This window comes from Pseudopodoces humilis, chromosome 14 (genome assembly GCF_049639895.1).
Source record: "Pseudopodoces humilis isolate 2021_Gansu_Grassland_sample_001 chromosome 14, ASM4963989v1, whole genome shotgun sequence".
In the NCBI taxonomy this organism is placed as follows: Eukaryota; Metazoa; Chordata; class Aves; order Passeriformes; family Paridae; genus Pseudopodoces; species Pseudopodoces humilis.
Window position 1 is genome coordinate 7,466,061 of NC_142213.1, and position 12,687 is coordinate 7,478,747.

The window sequence follows — 12,687 nt, forward strand, 5'->3', positions numbered from 1 at the left end:
TCCAGGAGAGTGTGACACTGAGAAGCTCCAAGCTACAGTAAAAGCCTGGCAGGGTAGGAATGCAAAGGTCAAGTCCTGCTTACATACCACTTTCCCCTACAAGTTGAATTGTAGCTGTTCTCTTGGTAATGTAATCCAAGCACTCAAGAGCATGTGAAAAGTGATGTGTTTAAGAAGAAATTAAAAAGGATCAACCATTAAACTCAATGCTTTAATTACCTATGGCACACAGAAGTCAGTCAGTGTAAACCTTGTGGCTGGTGTGTGAGTACACAGAAACAACAAAAGGAAGGCAACCAAAACATCACAGCACCACTGGAAATAACAGACAGAAAGCCAAAACTAAGGGAAAGCTCTGTTCAGCTTTTTACTACAAACACAAACATTTCTGTAGCATATCTCTGACCTTCCCACTAACTTTAAATTCTCATGACCTAAAGATAAGATTTTAGCAGTGCCATTAGTGTGTGCCCTGTACAATCAAGAGAGACCAGACCAAGCACTGGAAAACTGCCCACACTCTCAGCTCCCCACCTCACCAGCTGCTCATCTGCTTTCATTCATTTGCCCCAGCTCTCTCTCTACATTTACATAGCTAAAGATGTTGGTAGAGTAAAGGTGATTTTCAAACAGGCTAGTCAAAGGGTGAAGAGGCACTGAGACAGAGAAATCTTCCATCTTCACCTCAGCCCTTTCTCATTAGGTAAAACTTCTTTCTGATGAGGCAGCCAGTAAGTACCATTTTGTTACACCACTATTAGGGGTCAATATGACAGTGTTGGCTTGAAAAATACATTCTCTCTTTTTTTGCCCTCAAGAGATTTAAAGAGTTTTAGTCCTGTATTCCTGTTTACAGGTAGCACTGGGCTTTTTCTATCCTAAGATTCTTTCTATTTTGCAGTAATATTGCTTTATTTAGAAAGCAAGCAATTAGTTTAAAAGAGGGGAGGAAAGTTGTCTGGTTATAGATCCCTGTGCTCAGTTACGACTTTAACACACAAATTCTCTCATGTACCTAGAGTGGGAGAAAAGGTCCCTTATGTATACATTATTATATCCTTAAGATAGACATGGTAGGGTTTTGTTTTTTTTCCAGTGACTGGGCTTCAAGCAAAATTTTCCCAAGTTATCAGTTCTGGAGTGCCTAGTACTGATAGCACTGAATTTCTGTATCAAAAATACTTCTGGCTTAGGACTGGACTGAGCTTCATGAAGAATATGTGAGATTGTAAAAATCAATAGCAGGAAGCCTGGTATTAAAGCAAAAGGATTTTTGCCTACTCATGTTCCATTGTTGGCTATTTGTTCCCAGAAGGGCTGGGGAGTGCCACATTCCTGAAATTGCATATAGGAAAATCCCCACAGTATTTAAAGTCTCAAAAGCAACTTGCATCTGCTGTCTAATGTATTAATGAACATGCTTTAACATTTCTGCTTCTGTGTGCAGATTAGATGCTGCTTTGCTGTCTAAAGTGTCTGAGTGTTTCCAGGGATGCTGCAGTGGATGCTCAGTGATGCTCATTATGACTGTTAGTATTTCAAGGCTCTTGCCTCCTGCTAATCCAACCTGGGTGTAACAAGCGTCCTGGCGATTTAGAAAGGGCAGCAAGGTGGGTTACTATGTGAAGAGTCTTCTTAAGTACCTGTCTTGTGGGTTACAGAGGGAAGAGTAAGCTCTGGAGGAGCATCACTGCTGACTGACTCCGGAGACTCAAGAGTGTGCTGAGCCCTGGCCTCTGCAGGGCTGCGAGACGATAGCGCTGGGCTCAGGCCCCCAGGGCATCGGGGTAAAATACACAGGGCGCTGAGCCCCAGTCCTGCCTCTCCAGCGGGTGGCCACACATCCCGACAAAGCTTTCCTCCTCTTTTCTTCCTGAGCAACCTGTCAGCGTTAGCGCCTGGTAAGTGCCGCGTGGACAACTCCCAGCAAGGCTGTCTGCTGGGCTGCCCCGCTGCTCGCTTTTCCTCGTAAAAAACAGCCGCTCTTAAGCCCCTGTTTAGAAAATGAAGCCATTAGCCGTGCTGCCGCCTGCCCGGCCTGCGCAGCCTTCACCGGATTCAGCCGCTCTTCACCCAACCCAGCGGCGAGCCTTCCCCGGCGGTGACGGTAAAAGCGCAGCAGCAGGACCCTTCCCGGCCCGGGCCAGGGCGGTGCCCCCGAGGAGAGGGCGGGTCGGGCGGCGGGCGAGGGGCCGGGCTGGGCGCGCTCCGGCCGGGTGAGAGCGGGAGCGGCCGCGGGCCGCGCTGAGGCCGCGGCCTCGCGCACGGAGCGGGCGGCGCGGGGAGGCGCCTCGGGCGGGCGCGGCGCTACGAGCGGCCGGGGCGGAGTGAGGCGGCCGGGCCGGAAGCGGAGCGCGGGGATGGGTGAGAAGCTGCGCGGTGGGGCGAGCCCAGAGCCCGGTCCTGGCCGGAAGGGGACTGGAAATGACGATGAAAAAGCCCCTGTTCTTGCTGTGCGCTGAGCGAGCTTGGATTTAGGGTTGAGCTTTTTAGTATTGTGGCTGGAGCACCTCTGGGACTGGCTGAGAGAGCTGGGGTTGTTCAGCCTTGGAGAACGCTCTGGGGAGACCTTAGAGCCCTTTCCAGTACTTAAAGGAGACTTATACGAAAGAGGGAGAGCAACTTTTTACACGGGGAGATAGTAGAGGGGCAAGGGAAAACGGTTTTAAACTAAAAGAGGAGAGATTTTAATTGGCTATTAGGAAGAAATTCTTCCCTGTGAGGGTGGTAAGGCCCTGGTACAGGTTGCCCAGACAAGCTGTAGTGTCCCCATCCCTGGAAGTGTCCAAGGCCAGGTTGGGTGGAGCTCTGAGCAACCTGGACCAGTGGAAGGTATCCTTACCCATGGCAGGGGGGATTGCAACAAGATGATCTTTATGGTCCCTTTCAACCCAAACCTCTTTTATGAGTAATTTCGGTGAGCTGTAATTAAAAGCTTATAGTTGGTGTTTAAAATGAAATAAACTAGTCCGGGGCATAATGGTCTGTGTCTTCCCCAGTTTTCCTCATTCCCCAGAACATCCTACAAGAAAGGATGACATTAAAGCCAGAGCACATCTGCATAGAGGACAGTGAAATTAAACCTGTCTGTTGAAAGGCCTTGAATTGGGGAGAGGCAAGATGAAACCTCCACTGTGTGTGCAGCCATGCACCTCTCTTCTCCTCAGAGGGCTGATGGTGATGAGGAGAGACAGACGTGGACTATGGCCTGAGATGCTGCACAGGTTTGAGAGGAAGAGTAAAGTGCTGAGGATGGTCATTGTTTCCAAAATCTCTCAGCTCTTTCAGTTTTAATCCAATATTTTCTTAAATTCAACTGTTATGTAACACTTAAAGTCATTGTATTTTGCTTTTGAGGGAATGGGAGGGGGCTTGAGGGATGGTTAAAGTGTTAGGCTGAGAGATTTCCTAACTCGAGTGTTAATTTTGATGAAGTTATTTTGCTTAAATGAACATCTTACTTTGGAATAAATTGCTGGCTGGCTGATTTCTGGTTAGTGCCTGTCACTTGTGCGATGTGTTCTTTGTGCTGAGCAGTGGAGCAGGTTGCAGCAGCCTCCTCAGCTTTGTGTGGAGTGTGCTTGTATTTGTTGGCCTTTACCCACTCCCAGCACAACATTTAGCACTACTTTCTTCTTTAACATCAAGCACCTATTCCCATTGACCACAGCTGTAACCAAGTCCTCTCATTTCAGATTTATCACAGCTTTTTCAGTCATTAAAGGAAGACATAAGGGTTTGCAGTCATCTGGCAGAGAGTGGTAATGCTGAGCAGAGAAAAGGGGTTTTGCCCATTGGCTGGTGTCCAGCATCCCTCCAGGGCCCGTCAGCTGAGGGACAGTTCTTGTGGGTGCCAATGAGGGGCTCCCCGAGCAGCACCCTGGGCCTGGTGGGAGGGTTGTTCCCACTTGGGAAATTGGAGCAGCAGCAGCTGTGCTCCCTCTCGAAGTTGCCTTTGTGGCTCCCCACCCTCCATACTTTGAGCTCTCAGATAAACACTGCCATAATCAGATGATAACATTTCTGGGCCACTTGCTGAATTTGGAGAGCTTGTGGTGTGTTCTCTTTTGTGACTGAGAGAGATATTTGTGTTTAAGTGTTTAGACCCATACAGTGAGCAGAATATTTAGAGTCGGTGAAGGGCCAAGCACCAGCCAACTCTTCACTTACTATGTAAATAGCAAGAGAGGCAATTGAACTGGTGAACCTCCTGATTTCCAAATGACCTTATTTAGGATAGCCCTCATTTACTTTCCTCATTAGTGCATTATTCCATGAAGCATTTACTTCTGTTCCAGAATACAGCTGTTAAGCAGGACACATTTTTATTTTTTTATAAAAGGCTTTTTCTATTTCTGTACTGGTATGATTGGAATGACATGGTTTCTTCTCCCCTGCTGTTTCCAGGTTGTGAATCAACCCAAGAATGGATAAATCTAAGCAGCCTTATGTTAACCAGAAGACCAGCCTTGAGAAGTTCAGTCCTGAAATTATTTCTGAAATTGAGAAGCTCTTTGCAAAGAAATTTACTTACACTAAGCCAGTGAATGATGAATGGAAGCTGCCAGATCCCAGCAATGCTTTTACATGTGATCACGTGGAATTTCACTCACTCCTGGCTCTGAAGGACTCAATGAACGAAGTGAAGAACCAACTAAGTGATAAGAACCTCGAGGATTGGCATCGGCACACCTCATTTACCAATAAAGCAGGGAAAATAATATCTCATGTGAAGAAGTCTGTAAATGCTGAGCTCTGTACCCAAGCATGGTGCAAATTTCATGAGATCCTGTGCAGTTTTTCTCTTCTCCCAGAAGAAGCTCTTCAAGATGGAGAACTGAATTCTGTCCACCTCTGTGAAGCACCTGGAGCTTTTATAGCCAGCCTTAACCACTTCTTGAAGTCCCACCATGTCCCTTGCCACTGGAATTGGGTGGCTAATACTCTAAACCCTTATCATGAAGCCAATGACACCCTTATGATGATCATGGATGACCGTCTGATAGCAAATACGTTACCTTGGTGGTACTTTGGCCCAGATAACACTGGGGATGTGATGACATTAAGACATCTAACAGGACTTCAGAGCTTTGTGAGCAATATGACCACAGTCCACTTGGTAACTGCTGATGGCAGCTTTGACTGCCAGGGAAATCCAGGCGAACAGGAAGCTCTCGTCTCACCCCTTCATTACTGTGAAACAGTCACTGCTTTAATGATCCTGGGCACTGGAGGATCCTTCATTTTGAAGATGTTCACTCTGTTTGAACACCGTTCTATCAACCTGCTCTTTCTGCTAAATTGCTCTTTTGAGGAGGTCCATGTCTTTAAACCAGCCACCAGCAAAGCTGGAAACTCAGAGGCGTATGTGGTTTGTCTTCGCTATATGGGCAGAGAAAGCCTTCATCTGCTTCTTCCTAAAATGATGCAGAACTTTGGAACAGAAATTATCAGCAAAGCCCTTTTCTCCCAGCATACACTACCAGAATCATTCCTTAAAACACATGAAGAGTGTTGCATGTTCTTCCACAAGTTCCAGGTAGAGACTATCTCTGAGAATATCAGTCTTTTTGAGCACATGGAAGAAGCAGAGCAGATGAAACTCAACAAGTTAAGAGACTGTGCAGTACAGTTCTTCATGCAAAAGTTCCACATGAAACCCATTGGCAGAAGTAATTGGCTTGTCAAGAAATCCCAGGCTGGTTGCAGCATGAATGCAAAATGGTTTGGGCAAAGAAACAAATATTTTAGTACATACAATGAAAGGAAGGTGATGGAAACCCTGACATGGAATGATAAAGTGGCAAAGGGATATTTTTATCACTGGGCTGAGGAACACAGTTTAAATAATGCTGGGAACACGTGTATCCTGGAAGGATCATTTTCAAACCTTGAATGTAGCTTTTGGTACATTTTGGAAGGAAAAAGATTGCCAAGGGTAAAGTGTTCTCCATTTTGTGATGTTCAGGTCTTAGAAAGTCTTAATGAAGCTGTCAAAGAGTTGGGTGGGGGGAGGCTGAAAGGCAGATCAATGCTGCCTTGTCACTCTTGTGAAGTTCTTCCTGGGGAGCTCATACTGGCAAAAGTGTCTGATCTTTCCAGGTGCCATCAGGAAGTCCTAAATGAAAGTTGTAGTGACCAATTCAAGTGCCTTGTAGTGGGCTTTCCCTCTCTCTGTGACACAGAAAGCCAGCCCAATATGGAAATAAAGCCCGTGGACTCAGCAACGCTGCTGACTTTCACCTTCTCTTTGCTGTATGATGGAGAACCAAAGTACCAGCAGCAGCTTTTGGAGTGTGTTCTGCGTTCACTGGCCCAGCTGGCAGCAGGAGATGCGTTGGTTTTGCCTGTTCTCTCCTGCCTGACGCGTTTCACAGCTGGCCTGGTGTTCATCCTGCACTGCTGTTTCAGGAGCATCGCGTTTGCGTGTCCGACTTCGCGGGAGCCCCTGAGGACCGGCGCCGCTTTGCTGTGCGTTGGGTACCGAGGCGTCCCCGCGCCGGTGGTGGAGTATCTGCAGCATCTGAATGCACTGATGAGCTCTTTGCTGGACACAGACTCTCCCCAGCAGGTTCTGCAGTTCGTGCCCATGGAGATTCTCCTCCAGGGCAAGCTGTTGGAGTTTCTAGGGGATTTAAACACAGCCATTGCAAAGAGACAGCTCCACCTGATTGTGCAGGCTCAGCAGCAGCAAATGGCTAGTGACATTCCACTTTAAAATAATTCTACAACTGCGTGAGTTGCTGCTGCTAGACCTTGTTTCACGGGCAGGCAGAAGGTGTTAAAAACATCGTTTATGTGAATGTAACATTAATGCAAAACTGGTGTGACATTGAAAGTGCTGGGAGGATGTTTTGAGCTATCAATCCTACTTGCACCATATTTTCTCTGTAGGAAATAGGAGAAAAGAAAGCCAGACCTTGATTTCTGGCCACTGGGCTGGGTGTTTTAGGATGCAGAATAATATGGAATCCTTGATTCAGTGGAAGCAAGGGCTGATAAGTGAGCATCAGCCTCAGAGCCTCTTGCTATGATCCTCAAAAACTGTCTTTTGACATCCCTTTAATTTACAGTTAGTTTAATTTTTAATGGTGATGTTGAGGAAATCCTGTGTAAGTTGCCTTACCATTTTGGATGGTATGAAATGGTGGTTATGGGTACATGTCCCCATTTGCCATTCTTAAACAAGAGCCTCTGAATTTTCACCTCGTAGCCTTTGAATATCAGCCTCTACTTTAGCACTTCAGTGAGTGAGGACTGAGATGAAAATTTCCTTGCCAAAGCCTGATAATGGTTTCTCCATCTCATTCTTGCAGCTGTTTTGTGAATGCCATGCTGATATCTTGAGTTCCAATTCTCTGCACTTCAGTCACTTGACAGAAGGATCAAATGGAGCTGTTTATGCCAGAGAAGTGCTCAGCCACTGGTTGTTCATTGCTTACTCTTCAGGCAATAATTTGGATTGCCATCAAGCCCTCTCTTGTGACTCCTTATGGGTCCAAAGCTGAGCTCAATTCTCAAGAATGAAATTTGCTAAAAGAATTAGCCAGTGGCTGTAGACATTTAGGCTTGTAACAAGCAGAACCTTTAAGAGACATTTAAACGCAGGAAACTTCCATTAGCCACGAGAGGCTCATATAACATGCAGTTGCTGGAATTTGCTAGCCTTTCCGTGCTAAAAATCCTTAAAACAACAGCTTTGAGGTATTACTATCTGAACAAACAGTTCATCAGTTGTGTGCTGCCTTTCTTATGCACACAAGTGTGTTCATGTTTGTGTGGGAGCCCTCAGGGTTACACAGCTGAAAAGCTTTTGTGTTGTAATTAATAAGTGTGTGCTTTTGGTGTGAAGGATGCATATATTTTTTGAAGTAGGAGAAAAGATGTTGATTTACATGGCTGTTGTATATTTTCATTTTATCAACAAATATTGAAAGATTTAATAGACCTTTTTTAAAAAAAGAAAGGAAAACAAATGTTGTTTGAAAAAATAAAGCCTTTTATTTTATGTTTTCAGTGTTGCTGTTTACATGTTTCTTTACCAAACATGGAAGAAATCAATGAAATGCAGTAGGGGAGCCTGGGAAGGTTGAATTTTTTTTAATTTTTACTTTTTTAGCCAGGCTTTCCTCATCTTGCCATTTGGATCCATCCTCCATGAGTGAAGGGTACAGTTGTCTTCATTTCTCTCTAACTTTAACTTTGGAGTTTACCAGCTTAGAGAGACTCTGCTTGCAGATGTGGTCAAAGCAGTGGGGGAGGCCTGCACACAGTTCCCTTGGCCTTGTCACTGAGCCTTGCAGCCCATGTCCCACTGTGGTTGCTGTAACCCTTAGCAGAAGGATTTTCTTAAGGATCTTCAGTTTCTCCTGGCTATGACAACTGCTCTGGTAGGATAAGGTTGTTATACACTGTACTTTTGTCTGCAAAGTTGATTATTTATTCTTATCCAAATGTTCTCATCCTAATTGCTTGCCTTCACTGAGTGGTATGATTAAGAAAAAGCTGTGTGCCTTATTCCTCAGGGCTGGCTCTGCTGCACTGCCAGGGGTTCCAGGTGATTGTCTTTGGGTTGGCTATCCAATTTGTCTGGAGACTGCTTGCTAACTCATTTTGATTGCAATTATTAATGCTAATGTGTTTTTCCCATTGCCTTTCTCTTTGGAAGTAAAGCACCAAATTAGAGAGCTGGGGAGGATCAAGTCCTAGAGGTGTGAGATGACACAGGAAACAAATCCTGTACCAATAACTTCATTTCCTTACAGCTAGTTGGTGTTTTTTTAGGAAATCTTTATGCAGGAGAGGAGTTGAATGGATGGTGAACTGAATGACAGTCTTGCCTCTCTTGCTTTTAGTGAAGCTTGACACTTTGGCTGTTAATGTCAAAATGTTCTTCAGGGATGTGAGGACTTCAGAAGCATCCTTAAATCAGGAGACTGGGTTGGAAGTGGTTGCTATAGGGATTGTCTGGTTGATTTTGGTAGAAATACTGTTTAATGTGTTTATGGTTTTACTGAATTATAGGGAAATGTAAATGTTCAGAATTGTATTCAAGCTTATCAAAAGTTTTATGAAATATTTGCATTCCCAATATAACAATATAAAAACAGCGCCTAAAGACATGAAATGGCAGATTGGAAAGTAAAAGGAAAATATGGATGTCTTAATTTTGCTGCTACAGACCTTAAAAGATGCATATGCAACTTCTGCAGTCTTTAAAGTCAATTTATACACTACATTATTTAGATCATGCATCTGATTTGAATTTTGATAGATCTTAATATACTAGCATGCCTGGCAGTTCTTGAGTTTAAATAGTTGGTGTTGAAAGCAAAGACAAAGCACTGAGCCCAAAGCAAATTAGCTTTCTCCCTGGCTGAACAGCTATTTAACAAATGTCCTTTTCCTGTCTTGTGTCAGGTCCTCTGTGTCCCCCATGAAGACTGGGGAGATGAAATTTTACCTGTAATACAATTTGCACTAGAGCACCACAGTAAATGGCTCCTTTTATTAAAACAATAATATGAAATTGTATATTAAAATAGTATTTTTCCTCTGTAGGAAACTTGAATAGATTTATTGAAGTGCATCATCATAGTGCTTGGGGATGACTCGCTTGTTAAAGAATTGATTTATCTAAATTGGGGGATAGCAGGGAGAAGAGCCTGTCACTTGCTGGTGAATTGATTTGTTTAGATTGGGGGATAGCAGGGTGAAAGTGAATCAATATTCAAAACTTATTTGTTGCTGAAGCCAGAGATCATTATCTGGGTATCAAAGAGATGAATGAGCAAATGCTGCCTGATATAAATGAAAGCTCATGCCAAGGTAGCCCCGGGTCCTTGGCTGTCAGGTACCTGTGCTTCAAAACAATGACCCTGTACCAGTGGGTAATGAAACCTCAATTAAGACTAAGAAATAAAGGGACTGTGGTGAAGTGCCTTAATTTAAGTCTCTAGAGAGTTAAGGTGATTAAATACTTGCTTTATAATCAGTTGACTGCCTCAGGTTGATGACAGAGCACAACTCAACACCATTGAGTTGAAATGTAATGAAATCTGTCTTGGGGTCACAATTAAACCTAATTTCAAGGTGGCTGCTGAATAGCTGCACATCCCCACAAATAATGGTGTGCTCTGACAGATGAGTGTTTAGCAGAGGAATGTGGGGCTGTCAGAATTGTGTGAGCCCTCTGAGCAGCTCCCTGCCTTCACTACTGCAGTGATGCTGATGGTACCCAGCCATGCAGCTGGAGCAAATCATGCGACCAGCTGTGCAGACAGCAGGCAGAGCCCTGCATGGAGCAGATCAGCAGCACAGGATGTGTTTGGGATTAGTGCAGCTAGGGCTGGGGTGGCTGTAGGATTCCTGGCTGGTGGGAATGGTGATATTTGGCAGCAGAAGCTTGTTGTCACACCTGAAAGCCACATAACAGCTCTTTGAACTGGCATTGACTGTTAGCACAAACTGGAAGGGACCTGGATCCAGCTAATGTATTGGGAATTAAAGGAAAGCTAGTTCAAAAACTTACTTTTGCTCTTTGGGAACACTGGAGAGGCTTGTCCACACTTAGGGTGAGCTTGCACTTTTTGTGGAAACACTGGAGGAAGCTGGTGTTTAATAACTGTCAGCACTATGGTCTTAACTATAAATCACAAAGTAATTGATTTCAGGGTGCTAACAAAATATGGATTTATGGAAAAGTTCAGTTATGCCTAAGATGCACAGTTAATAGCACTGGCACTGAATAAAACTCAAATTAACTTTGTTTCCATTATGAAACAGGGTGGTATTAGCCCATAAATTTATATTCATATAAGTGGTTTGGCTCTTAATTACGTGACTAGCTTTGTGAAAGTTCTGTGCTTGAAAGCTGTTTTCAGACTTGGAAACCTGTTAAAAGCTCTGGATATTGTCCAGCTTTCAATTCCCAGCAGTATCACTGCTCTGTGTGTGAAAACTCAAGACCAGATTCTGACTGGATTTGCTCAGACTTTTTGGAGGGAAGAGTTTGAGTAGGAAATGGATTAAATTCAGATGTAAATTAACTCTGACTAGTTCCTCACTAGATTACAGAGGGGATCGGCAGGACTGCTACATAGGCTGGATGCTGGGACAATGGGGTGTAGCAAAAGGGAGCTAGAACAGAAGTTACAAATGTACAATTGTAAATTAGACAAATTCGGAGTCTTCTCATATGATCCTGATGACAAACTGTGCTTAGTGAGTGTAACAGGCCTCAGAGCTGGCTTGGGGCTGAGCACATGCAGCAGCTGAGAAGACCTATTTATGTTTCAGTAACTGACCTTACTCATCACATCACTTTCTGCAGTTTTGAAGTGACCCCTGAAGGAAACAGTGACAGCAGCAGTCTCAGGAGCATGAGTGGAAGTAATGAAGCAGTAATTAGCAATTAATAAAGTGTGGTGAAACTTTTAACTGCTGTGCTGGCCTAGAGGTCTGGTGCTGGAGTGGAATAGTCCCTTGGAAATCTACAACTCAGATTAATTATCATAATTTCCTTTGGACACCATCTGCTTTTGGAGCCAACTTGTATATCTACTTTTTCCCTTGAAGGTAGATGAGTTTTAAGTGGCTTTTCACATTTTCCATTTCTGTGGCTTTTAACAGCAGAGATTAAATTGAAGCTGGGATCAAGATATGGGAAATGAGATGGCCCCTGTGTCTGATGTGTCCTACAGAGACTGTGAGGGCAGGGTTCTGTTGGAATAGCCAGCAGGGTGTCAGAAAAGTGTTGGAAAAACATAGACAGAACTTTCTTTGTAGTTGGCAGAGGGGTGGTATCTTTTCCAGGGGGACATAACTTGAAATTGTGCTGTCTCTGTGCTCTTCTCTTCCCCTTCTGACCTCAAGCCTTTCTGAGCCATGTCTGGAAGATGCCACCTTTCAGAGAGTGTGAAAGGCAAGGATTGCTAAGGAGCCCTCCTGACCTGAAGTTGCCACAGGGTTACCAACAACAGGCAGGCCCGAGTGAGGCCAGTAATGCTGTCTGAGGGAGAAGGATCCTGTGCCTGTGGGGATCACCGTGGGGATGCTCTTTGCTCCTCAGAGCTGTTGCACTGCATTGCTTTAGCAGGTGTGTGCTGGGTTATGCCATGCACTGGAAGGTCAGCTAAGGCAAGAAGTTAAACTACACCACCATTCCTTGCTCTCCTAAAGATGGGCCTGAAAAATGGTTAGATCATGAAAACATACAGCCAAACAACACCACCAGCCTTCCCCTCATTCCCCACTGTGTTAATCATTCATGGCAGGAGCTAAGAGCGAGTCAGGAGAGTCAGGTGAGGCTGAAATAGCTTTTGGTTTTCAGCTATAGGAATGCCCAAAGGACCTGAACAGAGCAAAACACTTTTCAAGCAGCAAAGGTGCAAAAATGGGACACGGGAATTTTGGAATATGTCAGTGCAATTTTAAACGTCACTCGTTTGCACTGAAGGCTTGTAATAATGATTCTATTTTGTCTTGTGTAAATCAGTTTTAATTAATAGAGCAGATGTACCAACAATGCATCTGGAAATGAAATGGAGGAAAAAAGAAAAGAGGCAGCTGGTGCTAGTGGATGTAAATATTTGCTTTTTGGGAAGTGAAGCTCTGCAGAAACTTCAGGCTCCATTTCAAATTCAGAAGCCTGTTTCTTATGCCTGTGGAGATATATGGAGCAGAAAA

At 44.4% G+C, this 12,687-nt stretch overlaps 1 protein-coding gene across 2 annotated transcripts; it reads left to right on the forward strand.

Moving 5' to 3' along the window:
* The first annotated feature begins 1,843 nt into the window (after nt 1-1,843).
* On the forward strand, nt 1,844-7,896 carry CMTR2 (cap methyltransferase 2). 2 transcript variants are annotated; one of them, XM_088062456.1, is made up of 2 exons: nt 1,844-1,901; nt 4,408-7,896. In XM_088062456.1, exon 2 carries the CDS (start codon nt 4,427-4,429, stop codon nt 6,716-6,718), a length of 2,292 nt encoding a protein of 763 aa, XP_087918582.1. In that variant the 5' UTR covers nt 1,844-1,901; nt 4,408-4,426; the 3' UTR covers nt 6,719-7,896. The 2 variants fall into 2 exon arrangements, with proteins under 2 accessions (XP_087918582.1, XP_005526352.2); XM_005526295.3 differs by lacking the exon at nt 1,844-1,901 and adding an exon at nt 2,243-2,364.
* The last annotated feature ends 4,791 nt before the right edge of the window (nt 7,897-12,687 follow it).

Excerpts from the sequence above, each read along its gene's own strand:
- CMTR2 (XM_088062456.1), top strand. The coding sequence starts at position 4,427 with ATGGATAAATCTAAGCAGCCTTATGTTAACCAGAAGACCAGCCTTGAG.